Source organism: Biomphalaria glabrata, chromosome 17 (assembly GCF_947242115.1).
Source record: "Biomphalaria glabrata chromosome 17, xgBioGlab47.1, whole genome shotgun sequence".
Classification (NCBI taxonomy): domain Eukaryota; kingdom Metazoa; phylum Mollusca; class Gastropoda; family Planorbidae; genus Biomphalaria; species Biomphalaria glabrata.
In genome coordinates, this window is record NC_074727.1 from 1,913,267 (window position 1) to 1,936,001 (window position 22,735).

Consider the following 22,735-nt stretch of genomic DNA (forward strand, 5'->3'; position numbering starts at 1 on the left):
ACACACGACCTCTAACAGAAAAATACTATAATGAACTTCTGGTCTCTTGAGAATGGTCGTCGTTGCCTAGAACAAAACTTTTTTTGGAAATGGTTTACATATTATTTTATTGACTTATATTTGGTGTAGCAATGAGCACATCAATGTCAGAATATCAACTCTTATGGTACAAACTTTGAACTTTGAACTTTCTCCCACTTCACATTCTCGTATTAAGTTAAAACTTTGCACAATTGTTCAATGTCCCTAACAAAACATGAATAAAAAAAACTAGTGATTAATTAATTTTGTAATATCGAAAAAGGAAATGAGTTTTATGGTATTGAGATATATCGCTGTTTATGTGGAGTTCTTCTCATTGGATAAGCTTAGTTTTTAAAATATTTTTGTTATGTTTCGCCTGTTCTAGTAAATACTATAGAAAAAAACAATCTTCCATTGAACTTTTTTTTCTGTGATATTGGATCTACATAAAAATTAACAAATCCCACAATTCATTTATTAAAGTTCAAATATTTCATTATCATGTAATCATACTGAGCCCATCCATTATAATAACTCTTCCGACTACAATATTCTCTTCATGACGAGACATCCACATTAGCAGTTATCAAGTCTTTTAAAGACACACACTTTCAACTCAAGACCTTCTGATGCGGAGGACTTCATTAAGATTAGCTGGTGCTGCAATGGTTAGTTCACAACGCCGAATCACCGGTGCTAATTCATTGTGACAATAGCAGCAATCTTCCATTCATTTCCCTTTTGTCAATCTTGTTACAAGAAAAAGCAAAGTCTCCAATGTATGTGTGTTTTTGTAACGATTGTATGTGCGAATTGAAAGTTAATGTTTGTCTAGTATTCTACAGTACCTATGATCAGAACCTTAGAAGCTTGGCAGTACTGTTGAAGTGTATTACAGATGCCAGAACGAACATTCAACACACATCCTCACAAACGGGTTACCACAGAATAACAAAGTCCTGACTCAATATAACACAGTAACGAACTTAAATACAGAATGGGCCACAGTCGAGTCAGTCTCTAAAGGTGATGTTATCCCTACAAGAGTCTACAAGTAACTGCACTAAAAGTCTACAACAATAATCTCTAGCCCAGTACGTAAAATCGTCACAAAATGTCCGAAATGTTCAAAGTCCGTCTATTTCGGTGCGTCTCTAAACTAAACTAAGTGTCTAACAGTATGCATCTTTGATAAGCCTGTGGTTTTGTCAGTTATGGAGCGTCATGCGAAGGGTAAAAAGTCTTGGGAGTTTTTTTTTTAACATCCCGTCTCACAGCCAGACACAGCTCGCATATTCCAGACACATTCGCTGACCGCTGGCACCGGAAATAATCCCAGCGTTGACTAGTTCATTGAAAACCAATCGAGGGTCACAACCTCGGAACTACAAGAAGAAATCCAATCAACGAAATTTTTCTTCCACATTTTTTTTTTCCATGGCGCCCACATGCGTGTCTCCGCCCCTGGTTTATAATTGCCACGACGTTCAAATTTTTCTCCTTTTGATCGAGGTCAAGATTTAGTGACAGTCTGACTATCTGACAGACGCTGATTACCGAGGGACATGTTTTGAAATACAAGCACTTAGCAGTACGTGACCAGGTTTCAGAACTAATGTGTGACCAAGTAGAAAGGCTTGTCAGTCATGGTACAACTATTGATACGTGATATATTTGTTAGAGACAAGAGTTGTCATCACATCTAATTTCCAATCAAGATCAATAAACAAACAAACAAAAAAAGACTTCCATTATTCATGGTAAACTAGTCACACAGATAAAAACCTCAAAAGAAACTAGGTGTTATCAGGGGCGGACTGGGTGTCAAAATCGGCCCGGGCATTTTCTATACAGTGAGGCCCACAAATTGCATATGATTTAATGGGCATCCAATCATACCTGTCCTCATAATCATTATGTTCAATTTGATAATGTATCGATAACTGTACGTATGCATACAGTGAACTTTATATCTTTAAAAAGAAGTATAGGCCTTATGTTGCTTTTTGATCGCTACGTGAGTTGGCCCTAAAAGGATGTCTTTCGATGGCCCTACAGGCCCATTTGGTTACCGGCCCACCGGGCATTTGCCCGAAAGCCCATATAGCCAGTCCGCCCCTGGGTGTTATAATAAATGAAAAAGTATAATAGGTTCCCCATATTGATGAAATTATTAAAAATTGAAGCAAAATTAGGGTTTATTAAAAGTATTTTTTTTTGTACACCAAGAACATAAAACCCAAATGCTATTTAACTTTAGTTAGGCCAATAGTAGAATATGCATCCTCTGTTTGGGATCCCTCAACTCAAGAAAACATAAAGAAACTAGAACAAATACAAAATAGAGCAGTCAGATTTGAAACAAACGAATATTCCTATTTGATTAGAGTAACGTCATTAGTAAAATCACTAAACTTAGAGACACTTCAAGACTGAAGCATAAAAAGTAAAGTAGCTATAATACATAAAACTCTAAACCATAATTTACTAATAGAAAAGCAAAACCTAATGAAAAATTCAGAAAGACACAGAGTCTTCTTCTTTTTCTTCTAGTTAGCTTTTTGCTGCTGAGCTGTGAGCTCTTTTGCAGACTGCCAAGGAAAAAATAGTGTGCTGTTTTCTTCAGTTGTTCAGCACTGCCGTAGGGTGTTGGTTAAGTTGGGCTGGAGTGGTAGTAGGGTCTGCCTAAGGAGGGTTAGGAAGGGGCATTCAAAAAGGATATGGTTTACGGTTTCATAATGGTGGGCGAAGTGTCTATAAAGGGAGGAGGGGGGTTGTGTGGGATTTATTTTATCGAGATGGTAATTTAACAGAGGTGTGTGTCCTGTCCTTAGTTGGAAGATTGTAGATTATTCTTTGCGGGGGAGGAAGCTAATACTGTCCAGTTTGTTAGGCGTATTCATTTCTTCGTACATGGCTCTGCCTGTGTTTCCTGTTGCCCATTGGTTGAGCCACTCCTTTTTGTGGTTGTTGATTAACATTGACCTTAGGGTGAGGTAAACTAAACTTACACTTGAAGACAGAAGAATAAAAAGCAAGAAGATTTAATACATAAAACACTAAACCATAATTTACATATAGAAAAACAAAACCCAATGAAATATCCAGAAAGACTCAGAGTCAAATTTCTTATTCCTTATGATAGAACAAATTCGTTTAAGTGCTCCTCCTTCCCTAGTGCCATTTAAGAATGGAACGGGTTGCCTGAATCAGCCCCTTCAAAAAACTATGTTTTAACAGAGTTTAAGTCATGTTTGTTTTACATAATTCGGATGTTCCTTCAGAGTTAAAGATAGTTTACTTCCTAGTCCAAACCTCCCGCAGGACGACGGGGGATGAGAGCGGGCAGGGTTTGAACCCTCGACCGTCGATAAATCCGAACGACAGTCCAGCGCGCAAACCTCACGACCAGGCAGTCATCCTAAGTCATTGGTTAACATGCTTGACTAGATTGACACCTGAAATGCGTAGGACGTAATTATGTCGGTTTTTTTGTGAAGTAACGTCTGTAATATATAAGATAAGATAATAAACCACTCTTAGTCGTAGTGAAACAAATAAATGCCATATTATAAGGTTAGTTCTACACATTGTGTAGGACGTATATAAAAGTCTTCACTACATGAATGCCAGTCATTTATAAGATAAGATAAGATAAGGAGGAGTCTGTATTCGTCAATAAACATTTGACATTGAGATTGGAACATAGAAAAAAAAATTGGAAAAAAATATTTCAAATTGTCCCCATTTTGAGGAATAAAAAGTTCCATTTGACGGAAAGAATTTCAAATAGCGCCCATTCATTGCTTTAGTCTTCTTTGGTGTCCTTTTTAAAATCTGTCCGCGAGACCGCCGTAGGGGGTCCACAGAAAGATGAAAATTGTTCACAATTAAAAATAACGTTTTCTCTAAATGTCAGATTATCCAATCGCATAATTTGTAATAATAACCAACTCGCTCTTCAATACTGTTTGCTAGGTCTATCACGTACTAATCTATGCCGACCTAAACCAACGATTTTAGAACATTCGTCACGTCGTTATTCGAGACAGGGTATTTAACTCTTTTACTCTTGGACATACTTAAATCCTAATCACAGATGAATCCATACAATGTTACTGAAACAGGATCGGGCTATTAAAATATCCATAAACAAGGAACTTAACTCTTTTTCTCCGTAATTATTTACCACATTCTGGTTGAATCAACGCTGGTATCGTCAGTTAGGAGAGAAAGAGTTAAACCAATGTTTGAACAAGGATAACACGTTTTTTTCCGGTTACAAAAACATATTTCAATTTTATACTCTGCATTATGGGTAATTGTACAGAATTAGTGGACTCATCATAAAGATCATGCGAGCTGGCTCCATTTATAAAATTTTGTGCTCAATATATTATAATTAGACTTCAATGGGAAAAAAAAAACAACATCACATCAATATCTCACTAAATATTATAGACTCTAAAACAGTGATTCCCAAAGTGGTTTATATAGACCCCCAGGGGTCTAAAAAGACCTCCAAGGGGTCTACGAAAGTGAAAAAAATAAATTGGGGGTCTATCAGATGTCCACGGGGGTCTACAATAATAGATTTCATCCAAGCAGGTCGTGACTTTTTGGGATTCATTCCTTCAAGAAATACACAAAAAACTGCTCTTTGCGAAACCTTTTACAATGATACTTAAGGCATATTAATTAATTAATTAATTAATATTTAATGTTGGAAAGACTACGTCAGAGAACAACAAATTCGTAAATGAAACATAATATCCGTAGTTGTGTAGTTTCAACTCATTACAGTTAGAAATTTGTTTAAAAAAAAAATGTTAATGAATTTCCAAAAATGTGCAAGTTGAGCAGGGGGTCTACCGAAAATCAGAAAACATGGCAAGGGGTCTACTCGACAAACAAGTTTGGGAACCACTGCTTTAAAACAACACAAGTGGCATCAACTAACTACTACGTACATTAAAAGTGAGAGATGTTGGCGTAGGCTTGAATATTGTTGCCAACTTTTTCTTTAGATGTTTACAGCAAATAGAATATTGACCTTACTAATAGTGTGTTTGCTTATGTTTACAGGCTGTTGCCAAGGAGACGCGGTCCCATGCAGAAGGATGTGGTCGAAAAGCTGAATACGCCTGAGTGAGTACTAAACATTGCCTTTTGCCAATAATTAGGTCAAAATGGACTCTAATAGTAGGTAGGGGGCAGGCTTTGTTAAACAGATACTGAAACATATACGACTAATCTTCCATACAAACTGAGTTTAGAGTTTGAACTCTTGAACACTAGTAAGAATTTGCCCTGGCATATGGAATAAGAACTAAGCTTTTATCTCTATGTCTTTCGGAGTACTTTATCATTTTAGTTTAGGCATCCTTGAATAGTGTTGTAAGCTGGTCCTGAGTGTTAGTTACAGACAAAGTCGTTCATTTATCTGGCTGATTCAGGCACGACCGGGAACTAGTAAAATTTTGTCCTAGCATATAGAATAAGAAAAAAGCCTTTACCATTGTGTTTTTTTAAGTATTTTATCTTTTTTTTTCGTATTTGTAAGTTCTTCATACAGTTTGTCCTTTAGTGGGCTGTTGTCTTGTGGACAAAAGGGCCCATCTTGTTCGGACCTCTAATATTAAGTATGTAGCCTCGAAGGACGTGATCGCCATTCTCCACTGACACCACACACAAGGACATGTTTCTCTAGCTCCGATTTCCATCTTGCGGGACATGCTTCGTCTCATTCTGTTATGTCCTGTAAACAGTCAAAATATTGTTGATGGCTGGTGCGTGTTGGTGTAGTCCAGTTGATCAATACTGTAGACTAGTTGATTGTAGACATCTGCGAGTTCGTGAATAAGCAACCACCCACAGAACAATAAGTCAAGTAGATACTGACTAACTCTTGATAGTAACTTTAACAATAACTTTATTCAAGAATAAAAGCTCAGTCCACGTCATCTCTAAATATAAGCCGGTCTCTTCAGCTTCATGTCCGTTGGCTCTCTAGTTCCGTTCTCACTTTTTTAAATGATCTGTCGCGTCACTACGGAAATACCCGATTAAACCCCAACTTCAACGCGTCCATGATATCGTGTCATTACAATATTATTGTTGTTATATATAAGTTGATTGTGTTGGAATGGCTTTTGATAAACATCATTTTCCCCCTTCAAGTTTCGGCGGCAAATGGTCCATCTTTGGATAATAGTGGTCACTAGATGTGAAAGGTCATCCTTCAAGGGGCTCAGTGGAGGGAGCACAAATCAAGGGACGTCCAAAGATAAGATGGCTGGACAAGGTCCAAAGAAAGGACCGGCTACTCTTTTACAGCCCGTTAAGAACAGACCGGGAAAAGTGGGAGGGATTTGGTTACGCGAACTGTGACGTCTCCCCCACTTTCACCCCCCCCCCCAACCTCCCTCTATAAAATTGAATATACAGATGACGATGTCGATGATATTAGAAAGAGTAAAGTATGATGATGTCAAATGTTTTCAATTCTTAGAAAATAGAAAATGTATTTATGTGATATGAATAAAAAAAAAGTCTACAAAAAAAAATCTAAGAAAAAAAAAAGTGCACTGTTTACATTTTTTTGAAAATCTTAATGAAACAAGAAAAAAAAAAAGGCTTTATATTTAAAATCACAGCACAAAGTCAACGTAAACAGTGGCAACATTTTTCAATTCGTAAAGTTTTATGACACACAGTCAGTATAGTGCCTGATCTTTGGTGTTATATTCGACACGATATTTGATTTACCAATGAGATAAGATAGATAAGATAATTTTTTTTATGGTCCCATGAAATGGAAATTCAGTTTGACTACAATTGACCACGTCAGCGACTTGACGTAATACAAAATAATTTGCATGCTATAAAAAATAAATTCAGACTTATGAAAGCTACTTTAAGTTTAACTTTCCAAAATGTAAATCTGATTTTATTGTCATTTAAAAGAACAGTGGAATAGATACGCCCCGTAGAATTATCTTTCGCTTCCGAAAACGGTGGTCAAGTATCGAGCCCCCGTAAGCGCTATAAAGATCAACCAAGGCGCCATTCCACCCTTACCGGCATAGAGGAAACTGGCTAGCAGCAAATGACATCTGAAAGAGACCGTTGGAAAGCTGTCACAAAACCGCGTAACACACATTTGAGACCCAAAGAAAAGCCCTTGTGGATGAGAGGCACAGAAAATGTATAGATAAGAGAAATTGGCCCCTAAGTGTCTACGGCTTTTTCTGCATCAGATGTGAAAAATATATGCAGGTCTCAACTGGGTTTGCATAGACATGTGAAACGCTGCACGCATCCTTAATCTTCCGAATCTTAGATCTAGATACATTAGTTACCTGAATTATTGAGTGTCTTACATTTAAAACAGAAACATGGGCATAAGAACATCATTTATTAAATACTGTTATAACCCTATTCGTGGCGCAAAAGGGTTAACTGTGTGTGATCAGCTGACATATGTGACACAGGCCAGTAATACAGTTTGGCGTGCTATATTGAAAGGCAAGGGACAGTACTGGCATGGACTTTGCACGTGAATAGCGCCCGTGTTATGGTCATCTGATCATAAGCCTGCGCAGACCAGAGACACAGTGTGTAAGAAAGCGGCAGTTCAAGACGGAGAACGTTGAGACCGGGACTGTTAGTCAGCCATGAAGTCGGTCCTGGTGCAGTCCTCCAGTGAAACGTACGAGTCCAGGGAGAGACAGTAGAGTTTATGAGTTCAGTACAGTGATATACAGTTTAACGTTGTAGTAGTTGATTGTGTTGCCAATTGTGTCGTATTGGCTGTTTTATTTGACCCTTATTAAAGTACCAGATTATTTGGAGCCTTGTTGTCAAGTTCTTGATGTGTTGATGTGTTGTGTTTAGCAGTGTTTACAGAAGGCCTGAATAAGAGAGAGATCGTAACAATACAAAGGGAGAAAAAAACTATGAAGTTACTTCCCTGTAAATATACAAATCTAAAAATCCCCCAGCTCTTGACAACCAGGCATTGAACTTTTTGGTTTAGTTTATAATCATATTAAACATAACGCTATTAATAAATATTAATAACTAATAAATATGAAGAACTTTTCATTATTTGATAACATTTTGAATTCAAAGTGTAAACGAGAAATCCCCCCATACGGAGTAGACTAAATCTACCTTTACAACAGCTAGTCAACAAATAGTAACAGTCTGGAGATTCACAGTGTTCTAACATTCAACAGAGAAAACCCTCCCGGCATCAGTAAGCAGATTTCTTTGGCGTACACCTGCAGTGGATGATCACCTGGAAGAACGTGGCTCTGAAGGACGAGCTCATAACCAGGAAGATCGCCAGATTGACCGAGCCGTTCAGAAAGTCAAAGAAGAGGATGACATAGCTGACCACGTGCACCAGGTTATGGTACTTTTTTAAGTAATAGTAATCCTCCACTATGTACTTGGCCAGGTAGTGGACAACCCGAGGGCTCAGGTTGATGACGAACATGGCGATGATAACCAGGAGCATCTTCATGACTTTCTGGTCTCTCGTGCTAAGCTTTTTACCCGCGCTCTGCTTGGCGTGCTTTATGCTGGAGCTGCTGTAATCTCTTTGCTGCTCTTGCCTGAACTTTGACGCCTCTCTTAACTTACTGGAGATGACCCCCGCGGACGAGACGATGACCAGAAGGCTGATGATGGGCCAGATTGTTCCGGAGAGGTTGTAGAAGCCGAAGAGGACAACGCTGTTCTGGCTGGAGAAGCTGCTGAAGCGGTAGATGGCGATGGTGGCGTTGAAGCTGGGTTCCCAGACCCAGAGGACATCGTAGATGCCGAAGATGACCGCGAACCATCCAAAGACCACCACGGATATGAGCATGCAAATGAGCCAGGAGACCCTGGTGGTCAAGTATCGCTTGATGTGGAGGGGGAACACCACACAGAGGCACCTCTCTACCGCCACGTACCCGGCCAGGACGCTGGTCACGTAGGTGGAGAAGGAAACCAGGTAGTTGAAAACGACGAGGCAGATGTTTGTCCAGGTCAGGGCGTACACCGGGTTCCACAGGTTGATGGGCCCCGCCATCCTCTGCATCACTCCGCCCAAGCACTTGATCAAATCCCAGACGGAGATAGTGGTCATCGAAACGCCAACGCTGTCCCTGAACCCTTGCTTGGCATATACGATGATGACCAGAGTGTTGCTGACCACTCCGATGGACGCGATGACGAAATTGATAATCAGGTCAATCACAATCTCCGTTATCCTCCGGGCATCGTTGCTGATAAAAATCTCCAAGGGAACAAACTCTTGGGCACTTTGACTTCCTGAGTTATCCTGAACCATATTTTTAATTTTATTTAAAAATTGCGAAGTCAAAGCCTCGTACCCACAATCTTGACCCTTCTTCTTTCAAAAGTATCGCATTGTTTTTTTGTATTTTTTCAACATAGAACTCTATATATACTAAGGCTCAGTCACAAATCGTTTAGCTACCATGTAATTTAACATGGGATCTGATGGTAATTGCTTACATCCTGCGTTATAGCTCTAAATAGTGTATTTAAATCTCTGTATGTTTGCGTAGTGTTTGTTGACAGCAATCATCGCTAAAAAACAAACTTAGTTTTAGCATGTCATTAAAGTCAACTCACTGTTTCATCGACTTCAACTCTATGCTCTAGATGATCTGGCATCGACAGACAGGGACTTTGAGCTAATATCATTATCATATAAATCGAAATGGATTCTAGCTTATTCAGTAATAAACTCTGTAAAGAGAAGAACTAAATGAGGACTTGTTATCCTTAATTCTAATTGTTTAATTACCTTACGGAATTGTTCACAATGTTAATTATGTCCCTTGCAATCGAACTGTAAGTAATTGTAATGTAGTTTTGACATCTGTCATTGATTAAAAAGTAGTTACGGCCGGTGAGCGCTTCGAGGAGTAAGTGGGCTAGTGAAAGCGCTAGGATAAGTAGTTCCTCAAATACAATTAGGCGTACACAACTGTCAAACTAAAATAAATTTATTTCAATGAGAGTTCAAGCTTCAAATAACATCTCGTACGAGAAAGCTCGAGATTGCCCTCACACTTTGTTATAGGACTGGACGTTGAAAGGGAAGCAATCATTAAAATTATTTTTTTTTAAAAACGTACCGCCATTATTATAATTTGCGTGAGTACTTAGTCGGAGAGTTCAGTCTCGCTGGCTCGTCTACATGATCAAGTAATAGCAAAAATATCCAGATCACATTAAACATCAATTAAATCATTTTATGCTCGAGTAGATTCTCCAGGTAGATTAAGGCGACAGTCTGTTCGGGAAAGTAAAACCCTACGGGCAAAAGAAGATTGTTAAAAATTGTTCTCATAACAAGCATATTCTCCACTTTAATCAATACTGATCTGATAGCTGTTATTACAGTAACATCATTACTATATACTTAATATGATTTACACACATTTTGAATTCATTTGAAATACTAAAGTATTAACTGTAGTATTGAGAATGCTTATTGAAGAAAAAATAAGGTCAACTAATTCATAAATTGTTCTTTACCCGCGAGAACAATTTTTTTTTGTCTCGTTATATTCTTAGGCAATTATTCTTTTTTTTTTTGAAGATTTAAACTAGTTTGGTGAGTGTAGAAAAACCCAGATCTACTTGCGTAGGTTCAGGCGATAGTTTTTCAAAATTTCTGCTTACTTCTGCGTCGCCTCACCTCCATGAGTAAGAGGGAGGGAGGGGGGGGGGGGAGTGCTGTAAACTCTCCCAAGGAAGTAATAGAATTTTCAAGAAGTCTTCAGAGCACAATTTTTGTCCTTTTCTTTAAAAATAGATTTAGTTAAGTATAGGGCTGGATTTAACGGAGGGCAAGTGGGGATACAGCCCAGGGGGGAATCCATAAGAAGGGGGGCCCATTGAGTCGAGAAAATATCCATATTTCGATGGGTCAGCAACTATACGTTTTATTTTAATTTTTTTTTTCGCATTTGTTGAAATCTTACAGTTGGCAGCTCTGACGCGGCTAGCACGTGACTGCTTGTAGTTTGCTCGTAGTGTTGAAACATTTTTTTAAATAAGAAAACAGATTTTAGAAGTGAACTTTTAACTACTTCGACTTGATTTGTGTCTGCTGAGCTGCCGTAAGTAGCAAATTCTTCCAGGTACCCCCTCCCCCCCACAGGACCATAGCGCAAATATCAATATAGATGGGTTAGACCCCTCAACTCAAGAAAACATTAAGAAACTGGAACAGACATAAAATAGAGCAGTGAGATTCATAACAAACGAATATTCACATTTGAATAGACTAACACCTTTAGTAAACTCACTAAATTTAGAAAGCCTTTAGGAGAGAAGACTCAAAAGTAAAGTAGCAATTATACATAAAACACTGAACCATAATCTTCAAATACAAAAGCAAAATTGTAAAAATACTCAGAAAGACACACAGATAAAGGCACATTCCTCGTTCCATATTCTAGGACAAATTTGTACAAATGCTCCTTCTTCCCTAGTGCTATTAGAGCATGGATTGGGTTGCCTGAGCTAGCCAGGAAAACCAGTGACTTGGCAGAATTTAAGTCGTTGGTTAATATGCATAACTGAATGCATGACGCTTAGGACGTAATCATCTTCTTTTTTTGAAGTAACGTCTGTATCATATAAGAAGATAAGACTATACAAATTCTATTTTTTTTAATAACAATTAAATACATAATTCACTTCTATTGTCTATTCAGAGTCATTGAGCCAGACCCACCAGGACCAGGATTTCTATTCGGATTCTGGAAAGAACGTAAGTCGGAGTTAACTTTCCTTAGATCTAGTTCTACGGTGGAAGCGAAGAGTATCAGGGCCGGCCTTAGGTATTTGGAAGCCTTAGGCGAAGTGAATATGGCCGCCCCCCCCCAAAAGAAAATAAAATTAAGACCGAAAAATACTCAATGAATAAAAAAAAAACCTGTATCTATATCTAAATCAACACATAAGTTAAATTCATATATCGACGATAGAACTAATGTGCTTCATCTATGATCCATTTTCACCAGACTAGAAATAACATTTTGACATTTCACCAAAAGCTAGAAACAATGATCTTTACATCATTCTGCCCAATAGACCACAAGTTCTGAAAGGAGAACTCTATTAAGAAACAAAGGTCTTCTAACATTTGTAGTCTAACAAAGTAGATGTAAACATCAGTGAATAAACCTTGAATCATAATAGAGACTTAGAACTAGGCTAGTAAACATAGAGCCATAGAACTCTGCTATGTTTGAGATTAGATACATGTTTTGCAATTTTTTCTCTGAAAAAAAAAATTCATTCAGTGAGAGGCCCCCACTAATCGGAGGCCCTAGGCTGCTGCCTAGTTTACTCATGCCTAAGGCCGGCCCTGAGAGTCTCAAATAATAAAATGAAATGAATGGTTCCAGCAAGTGTTCAAAGGGAGTCTACCACGAAAAAAGAGAGACTCGTACACTTTGAAAAGTTATTCAACATTTCTTTCCCTTTTATATTACCTTTAAATGGTGTTTTGCCCAAATGTCATAATTAGTATTTATTGCAAAATCTTGACCATTTATTTCATCGTCTGCTAACACTCATTCACACGTCTGCATCTTTTTTTCCGACAAGATCAAGCTGTTTTTTTATAAAAAGAAAACTAAATTCAGTACCTAGAATGTGATGTTCCTAGGAATTACAACAGACTCAAAAAAAGCTTTATAAACTTCAAATACAAATTGTTTGCTAGGGTCATATAGTTTAAGACACTTAGGAGGCACGGTGGCTGAGTGGTAAAGCACTTGGCTTCCAAACCGGCGGTGCCGAGTTCGAATCTAGGTGATGATAGATTTTTTAATTTCGATATATTTGGACGCCTCTGAATCCACACAGCTAATGGGTACCTGACATTAGTTGGGGAATAGTAAAGGCGGTTGGTCGTTGTGCTGGCTACATGACACCCTCATTAACTGTAGGCCACAGAAACAAATGACTTTTACATCATCTGCCCTATAGATCGCAATGTCTGAAAGGGAAATACCCTGAATGCCCCTCTGCGCTTGCATACTGACCTAAACCAGCTTCTTCACTTCTTTGTAGGCTTTGTTAGAGACGACCCAACTGTATAGGATCTCAATTTGTACTCTTGCTAATCCACATTTTCACAAGTACACATTTTCATTTAACCCTTAAAATGCGTGTGCTAATTTAGCCTCTAAACAATAAATTTGTAATTCCATTTTGTATAAGCTCATTGTAAAAACAGCTCAGCACTTTAAGGGTTAAGGACACTTGTTCAACGTTTCGCGTGTCTTTTTTTTTCTCGGTACGTAAGTACGTTAAGTTGAATGGTAGACCGGGCGGGTTAATTAGGATAAGGTCTTAACAATACTTTTATAAAATAACTTTTACACAGCGACATTTTTTATGCTTATAACATGCCCAAACCACTATGGTCCTAGCTCTTTGTGGACCAGTGGAAGGGGGAGGGCGGTATATGGGAGAAGGTTTTCTGTGCTGTCTTTAGGCGCTCCAAAAAAAAAAAAAACACAAAAAAACACGACTCTACTCGAGTCGAGATTCAAGCTCGAGCCCTTTTGATGGGCTACCCAGTGGTTCTCAAACTAGTTCGCAGACACCCAGGCGTCAGTGAAACGAGTGTAAGGGGTCCGCATAAATATGAAAATTTTTATTCAATTTAAATAACTTCCTCGCTTCTTTCTTCTTCTTCGTGCTCATTCTTATGTTGGAGTCCCCGGGTAAAAAGTCCGAGAACCTCTGTTCTAATCCATCTTATAACGGCGGTAAAGACACGAGTGGGAACTACTTTACAATGAAGCACAGGAAGTGGGACTCTAACAATTTAATTTTGTAACATCAGAGACGTTTTGTTTTTGTTTCGATGCTTAGAGAATAACAAATAACAACTCATAAATAGGGATCTCGAACAAAGAACATCAAAATAATTTTTTTTAAACAATTAATTATAAGAAGAAATATATTTTAGTCAAAGTATAATTTCTATATTATTTCATAATTAAACCTAAAAGCATGTGGAATGTTTTTCTTTGATGTTGTCCTCCCATCGTTTTTTCTGTCTGCCTCGTCTGCTTTTGCCTGGTACTGTTCCCTCAAGGAGTTTGAACCTTGGGATATGGCCATACATTTTCAGCTTTCTTTTTTGATAGTCATCTTAAGGGGGCCCAAATGTTATGATCCAGGGACTATAAGTAATAAATATTTGTTTAAGAAATCAAAGGCGGGTAAAAAAAGAGCTGACTTGATTGTTGATTAAAAGGTTAGTTGAAGCTGAAAAGTCGACTCGTGTGAACAGGGCCGGATTTATTAATTTGAGGCCCCAGCGCAGTAGCTCGCCTACCCACCCCTAAATCCGGCCCTGCATTAGATATTTTATAATTAATACTTGCAGAGGCAGCCATGTCCTTGGGCGAGTGTCATTTCAAGGCCACGAATATGATGTGCTTACGGGCGCGGACCCGGTGTTGGGGGGGGGGGGGCGATTGCTCCATTCGCCACCCCTTAAAGCCGCCTCTGATACTTATGTGATGATATATTTGCTCCTACAGACCCACTTGGAGGCTAACACTAATCATCGAAAAAACAAATATATATTTTGTTTTCACAGGTTTCCCTAATGACGATTTTAAAAGCCAACCGGACCGTCGCACCCTGCCAGCGCCCGGGGATATGGACGACCACTACCCCCACACCATCGACACGGGGGACAAAATCCAAGACCCCCTCTCGGAAGCCGCTGATGGGACATCGTCCAAGAAAGAATGCAGCGTCATGTAAGGGGAAGCCATTCCCAGGCTGCCTCTTTCAGATTAGACCGTCCATCTTGATTCGATTGTTCAACCGTTTAGCATCTTGAAACAAGGGCAACTAATTCATCTTGTTGCCTAATAATGCATAGATATATATAGATACAGATATAGATATAGATAATTTATTTGCTTAATGTTTCAAACTGATCTCACCTATCAATCAGTAATTGTTCTATATGTATGTATATATATTTGTATGTATATATATATATACGTATGTATGTATGGTTAGCTTGTTACACTCTCTCTATATATATCTATTATGTATCTAAACGGAATTGATCATCTCTTACTATGGCATCACAGTTAGAAAACCAGTGACTTGGCAGAATTGAAGTCATTGGTTAATATGCATGACTAAATGCATGACGCGTAGGACGTAATCATCTTATTTTTTGAAGTAACGTCTGTATTATATAAGATAAGATAAGATAAGAATGATATTGGGTGCTTATTAGGTATTTCCATTTTTTAATAGCTATAAGCTATAACGCAACACCCAACTGTATGCCGGGAATCTTTGTGTAGTTGAAAAAAAAACAACACACGATATTTTAACATTTTTATCCATCAATTGAAAATCATGAAATCATTGAAGACACACTAATTAATAATTTACTTTTAAATCCAATAATACAGCGGTTCTCAACCTTTAAGGCTCGGCGACCCCTTTTTACAATCCCCCACTCTGCCACGACCACCTTCCCCCAACACACACATACAGCAATAGTAGAATAGACAAAAATAATTCTGTATTTCGATTGTCTTAGGCGACCCCTGGCAAATCGTCAATCGACCCCCAAGGTGGGCGCGATCCACAGGTTGAAAACCCCTGCAATAATACATTCACATTCGATTTGACATGAAGCTTGAAACTTCTAGACTGAAAAGATTTGTTCTTCTGAACCCTGAAATAATCTCGTCCTCTCTCTATATTTATTTATACAAATTGAAAATTCTCGTATCAAAAATAAAAGAACAGATTTTAATCTACGTGTGTCTTTTTTTTTCTTCCCATTCTGTTCTGTGTAGAAACTGAAAGCTACGAGAAGCTAATGTATAAATATACTTGCTGTTTACACTTCTCTTGTGACCTTAATATTTGCATGTTTCAATGTCTCGACATTTTCACGAGTCCACTATCTCTATGGGTGTTAAAGGGTTAAAATTATATATATATATATATATATATATATATATATATATATATATATATATATATATATATATATATATATATATATATATGAGTGCTTAGATAAGCCTTTATTCTGTCTGTCTGTCTGTGTATTTGCACTTCTTTTATTCGTACACATTCCCTCTTCTCTTTCTCACTCTTCATTTCAAGAGTTATGCTATAAGGGTACATGCATGGGCGTATCTCATCCAAAGCGAAAGGGGGGGGGGGGGCAATCGCAGATAAAAAAAAAATTTGTACCTATCAGTGGCGTACTGCTGGCGATATTTTTTTTTTCTGATAAATATCAAACATTCATGAATCTCAAAAAAATACATTTTTTTAACTATGCCGTGAATTTGAAAAAAATAAGCTTTATACCAACCTCTCAGTTAACAATTAATGTAAGGCTACCTTTGTAAATACCTTTTATAAGATGTATTTTTTTAGAAATATTTTTTAACTTATATATCATAAAATAATTTGTTCTCTATTTTGTCAAATTAAAATTTTTGTTCTATTTTGAATAAAGATATCTGTTTGTTGTAGATTTGTGTCGATAGAACATATTGAACTATCCTAAACGACTTGTGTATAATGTATTTGATTAGAGAAGATAAGCTCTTTCAAGCATGCTAAAACACATTTCAACAATATTTTATTTGAACGGTGCTAGGTTGTTTGGTGGTACTTATGTGTTGATACATTTTTTTTAAGTTTAGGATAATTTTATTTTTTTTAGTATCTAAAACATACAAATGAAAAGAAATCAATTAAAAAAAAACCAAGACTTAGGTTAAGGCTAAAGACTAGGACTAAGACTGTAACCATAACCATGACTATATGACTATGACTAAGGCTAAGGATGAGCCGAGGACATGAGTTAAGACTAAGGTTAATACTAAGATTAAGATTAAGACTAAGACTAAGATTAACGCTTTTTGGCTTTAAATTTTTTTTTTTAATGTATTTTCTATTTTTAATATTAAACAAGGTAGATAACTCATTTTATTTCTCATGTGAAGTAAAAGCTAAGTTGAGGCCCTTTGTCATTTAATTTAATTTATTTTTTTAAATTTCTTTTTCAATCTGGCAAATCTTTTGGCTACAAATTAAATTGCAGATAACTGAAAATCAAACAACTGTGTTTGACTTCTTATTCGTAAGCTCAATTTTAAGGGAACTATTCCAGGAGAAAGAAGAAGAGGCAGACAGAGAAAGCGATGGGCAGACATCATAAAAGAGTGGATGAGATTTACCATCTAACTAAGGCAAAAGACAGAGAAATGGAGAAGGACGGTTGACGAATCTTGCATGGTGCCCCAATGGTCCAACAGACTAGGGGATAGGTAAAGGTAAACCAGGGGGAAAAAAGAGGTGTTTCAGAGTCTAGGTATAACATACGAAAACTGCATCATAAACGAAGAGAGTAGAAACAAGATTAATACAGCGATTGGACCCTCACGATAACCTGCTAACCACTGTCAAGGAACGCAAAATTAAAAGTCTTTGATGGTATCACAAGGTTCTCAGTGCTCACAAGGACCTTCCTCCAGGGAACAGTACCAGGAAAAAAGAAGAGGTAGACAGATAAAGCGATGGGAAGACAACATAAAAGAATGGGGATGGGTGAAGACTGTAGTAGACCATGTCTAACCTTTAAATGCATGGCTGTTTGGTCGTGTGGTAAGTGCTTAGCCTGTAATGTAGTTCCGAGTTTGAATGTTTCCTCTTTAAACCCTTTATAAATAGTATTTATTTCTGAAACAAACTGAGCAAGCGTGTTTTCAAGCAGAAGCGGCCTTAGGGGGTGGCAAGTGGGGCAACCGCCCCCAGGTCCCGCGCATGAGGGGGCATCGCGATAGGAGATTCCCATGTCACCGCCAGGTTCGAAAACCAGGCCAATTCTCATAAATTAGGACTGTTAGCAATATTTCCTCCTGAGCAAGCTATTATAGCACAGTGCAGGATTGTCCTGTTGGCTCATATTTCTCGCGGCTATGACCAAATTTTGATTCACGGTGCCCCCTGCTGAGGGCAAGAAGAGGAAACAGTGCCTCATATTCTGTTTGACTACCCCAGACTTGCTGATCTCCGTCTCGACAGGTCTGGGAAACCCAAAAATTCTCGACCTGTATGGCGACATTTATGCACTACGCAAGACAGCAGGGTTTCTGTCCAGGGCTTTTTGCAAGAGAGGATTTGAGCCTCTCAAGCCCTCAATCTAATGGAGTTTGAAGACGATGATGATCAATATTTCCTGGCATCTATATGATACCAATTACAATGTCTTAACTCAACATTTTTTTTATTTCTAAATATTGTTCAATTTCGGTAAAGACAGCATCTTATGATCTGTACATTCTAAGCGGCTATTACTGTTTACAGGGGTTCTCAACCTGTGGGTCGCGACCCCCTTGGGGGTCGATTGACGATTTGCCAGGGGTCGCCTAAGACCATCAAAAATAAGGATTGTTATTGTCTATTCTTCTATTGCTGTATGTGTGTGTATAGGGGGGGGAGGGGTCGCGGCAGAGTGGGATATTCTAAAAAGGGGTCGCCGAGCTGAAAGGGTTGAGAACCGCTGGTTTAACAGTTCACTTTGGCATAAAAAAAAACTCTTAGTCTGAAGCAACCAATCAAAATCTTTTATAAATAAAGAGTCATACAGTAACCTACTGTTATGTCGCATTACAGTTTTAAAAGAATTGTTACGTATATAGTAAATATATTTTTACTTTAGTCGGCCTTTAGACAAAAAGGGACCAGGGTGTGTGAGAAATAGTCTTTGTTTTGTACTGTGGCCTAGCTCGTACGGTTAATTTGGCCAATCAGCATCCAGAAAATTTGACGATGAAGTATTTCATTTTTCCCCAATAGGCTACTGTGCATATACATCGGGTGACCGTGTGAAAAACCATGTTTCAGTGTATAAAACAAAGCGCGCATGTACTTATTTTCATTAAGTGTGGGATCCACGAAAGTCACTGTAGAGCCTCCTACCATGCACTTTGTTCTTTGACAATGACTAAAGACTATGTTTTTCCAAGTACGTTGTTTGGCACAATAGCTATTGGAGGCCATTAAGCAGGTTATAAACCCGGGAGCGTCGAGAAGGCCGAAAAACAATCCAGCGCGCATACCGCACGGCCATGCAGCCATCCATACTGATAGTATGTATCAGCGCGGCTGGATTAAACTCTTAGAGTGTCCAAAGGTAGCGCAATGGATAACTTGATGCTGAAACATATTAGAAAAGAGAAACTGCATTGGCACACAGTTTTAACAATTCTAGCGATCGTTCAGTACCTTCTCAAAAGAACTTTATGCGCCAAACATCGGTCATTTTTTAGGCTTAGTTGAGATGCTTGACAAATTTGACCCAGCAATGCAACTGATGCAAGAACACTACAAGTACCTCGGAAATAGGATTCAAATCGAGATTATAGACTAGACTGCACCCTTGATGTTACCCACGAAAAACAGATGTCTTTTACATAGCTTTTTCTGCACGTATCAGATCTAGAAGTTAATTTCTTTGCGCTGTCTGCGTCTGTCCTTGGCAGCGGATTTTCTTTTGATCTCAAATGTGTATCCCTCTACCTTTGTGAGTGACCTCCAGCTGTCTTTTAGTTTATGTACGTGTCCTAATGTTATTTAAGAGTTGATCCCTTAGCGGAATAGGTTTTGTGCATGGTTTTGTGAGTAACTGTTACCCGCCGTATTCATTATTAGTTTAGTGTGAAACGTCTTAGCTACATGTAAACATCAAATGATACAAAATCTTCACAGTATTTGTTTTTCTGTAACGTTTGAACTGTCTTAAGCATAATGTATGTAAGATGTGAGAGTGTGTGTAAAAGTAAAAAGTTAAGTTCCCCTTACAGACCTTTAGGTCTATAGGGCAGTTCGTCTGATTCCGTGTCCTACGGTTAACGAGGGTGTCATGTGGCCAGCACAACGACCAAACAAAAGTCAGGTAACCATTATAGTTGGGTGGCCTCAGTGGCGCCCGAAGATCATGAAATTCTAAATCTTAGTCTTTACCAGGATTCGAACCCCGGACCCCGGTTTGGTAGCCAAGCGCTTCACCGCTCAACCACCGCACCTCGAGAGTGTGTGCATGTTTGTTTATTTTTTTGTTTTGAGTTAAGTTCTTAACATGGGTTATTCAAAGGAAAGGGGGAGGGTAACAAGCTTAGCCAGTGGTCAGTTTGCTAGTTTGAGAGCTGACCTGGTCTGGGCAGGGTGTTGGTTGTATTTTTTTTTAGTAGTGTTTTCTTTAGAGTAAAGAGATGTGTACTCATTTTTACAAAGCTTACATACTAACACAAGAATCAATTTAAAAAAATAACCTATGAATTAATAAACTATTTGGTAATTAATTATTTTGTTTGGTATCTCAAACAAGGGAAAGAAAATGTTTTTGACTGAAGTGGTGGTATTATCTGAATTAGTCCCCTTTATAGGTCACCGCTCTAAATTGAAACAAACAATATATAACTTTACACTTCCCTAGTTTTACCCCACCAGTAGAATGGTTAGCACGTCTGCCCGAAAAGGCGTGAGCTACGAGTTCGAAATCAGGTCGATCCACATTTAAAAAAAAAATTCTTTAAAAAAAAAAATTAAGGTAAAATCCACACCTATAGCTATTTCTTTCTCATCCCTCCCCCACCCCCCTATTTTCCCAGCTGGTCCAGATAAGTGACAGGATCAAATCGTATTGAGGACGCTAAAAGCATGAAATAGCGCTAAACAAAAACAATTGGTAAAAATATTATTAATTGCACCGATTTTTTTTTTTCTGGTCTAGATCTATAGAAAAATTAAATTACATGACTGATCCAAACTATTTTATACATCTACTCTTCGTATAGGCCTAAGCTTAGTTTTTTTTTATATAAAAAATGATTGTTGTTTTGTCAACGATGTATGTTGTAAATAAATATGAAGGTTGAAATCTTTTATTGAGTTTCACATAATTTGAAAAATTATAAAGGAGGGTCAACCACAGTGACATGTCATTCTTGGTGATATAGCTTACTAAAGATCCGGACCTTACGGAGCAATGGATGTTAATCACACGCAACCCATCTGCAACTGTAATACTTGAAATGGTCAGTTACTCATTACTTTATACATTTGGTATAACATCTCTGGTTACTTTAGCATTTTAGTTATTGACATTTGGGACACCGCACTACACTTAAAGTAAACCCAAGTCCTTTATATTTACTAAGTGTTTTTACAACATATAACATGATGTGTATATAGTGATCTTTAAGATTCAGACACTCTAATTAGATTGTTAGGTTCCCATGATATTACAAAAATCAGCAGAGGACCTAGTGATGTGGGCAGATTATAAATAACAAGATGTTCAACAGATGACATTTTGAGGTGGCAGATGAAAGATTTTGAGGGCAAGTATAATCTTAATGGTGATCATGGGGTAAAGAGTGTGTGGACCATGATAGGGCAAACAGTGTGTGGGCCATGATAGGACAAACAGTGAGTGGGCCATCATAGGGTAAACAGTGTGTGGGCCATGATAGGGCAAACAGTGTGTGGGCCATAATAGGGCAAAAAGTGTGTGGGCCATCATAGGGTAAACAGTGTGTGGGCCATCATAGGGCAAATCGTGTGTGGGTCATCATAGGGCAAACAGTGTGTGGGCCATCATATGGCAAACAGTGTGTGGGCCATGATAGGGCAAACAGTGTGTGGGCCATCATATGGCAAACAGTGTGTGGGCCATCATAGGGCAAACAGTGTGTGGGCCATCATAGGGCAAACAGTGTGTGGGCCATCATAGGGCAAAATGTGTGTGGGCCATCATAGGCAAACAGTGTGTGGGCCATCATAGGGCAAACAGTGTGTGGGCCATCATGGGGCAAACAGTGTGTGGGCCATCATAGGGCAAACAGTGTGTGGGCCATCATAGGGTAAACAGTGTGTGGGCCATCATAGGGCAAACAGTGTGTGGGCCATCATAGGGCAACCATTGTGTGGGCCATCATAGGGTAAACAGTGTGTGGGCCATCATAGGGCAACCAGTGTGTGGGCCATCATAGGGTAAACAGTGTGTGGGCCATCATAGGGCAAACAGTGTGTGGGCCATCATAGGGTAAATAGTGTGTGGGTCATCATAGGGCAACCAGTGTGTGGGCCATCATAGGGTAAACAGTGTGTGGGCCGGATCGTATAAATATGTCAGATCTAGAATATTTTTTTTGGCGAGCTAAAAGGAAAAGATTGATATGTGGACTAAGGGAGGGACAGATAAATCATACCCTACTAATAGCAGCTATTCCCATTTCGATGGCCGCTAAAAGATTTTAACTTAAAACAAAAAAACAACAGCAGTAACAAACTACAAAATAATGAATTTATTTTTATTTATTATTTGATGTATGGGTTTTTGTTAATCATGAGTTAAACTGTGTTAAATAAAAAAATATAAATTATACTATAAAATCTTTATGCATATGTAAGAAATGTACACAAATATATTTTAATGTATGTCGATGTTGATGTTTACATGATCTTTGCGGCAAGGCAGCTACAGGAAAAAAGCCAAGAACAAAATGCTGACCTCTTTTCAATATATGTTGACGTAAAAAGGCATTCGACACTGTTAGCAGAGAAGGCATCCTACTATCCGCAT

The 22,735-nt window shown here is 38.3% G+C and overlaps 1 protein-coding gene across 1 annotated transcript in view; it reads left to right on the forward strand.

Annotated features, from left to right (window-relative positions):
* Positions 1 to 16,065, forward strand: part of LOC106074432 (protocadherin-like protein) — a 148,839-nt gene extending 132,774 nt beyond the window's left edge. Inside the window, exons 16-18 of the mRNA XM_056015951.1 lie at positions 5,110 to 5,172; positions 11,775 to 11,830; positions 14,687 to 16,065. Of these exons, the coding sequence (XP_055871926.1) occupies positions 5,110 to 5,172; positions 11,775 to 11,830; positions 14,687 to 14,856 (289 nt within the window). The 3' untranslated portion in view covers positions 14,857 to 16,065. The remainder of the gene's footprint in view (positions 1 to 5,109; positions 5,173 to 11,774; positions 11,831 to 14,686) is intronic.
* Positions 16,066 to 22,735: the final 6,670 nt, after the last annotated feature.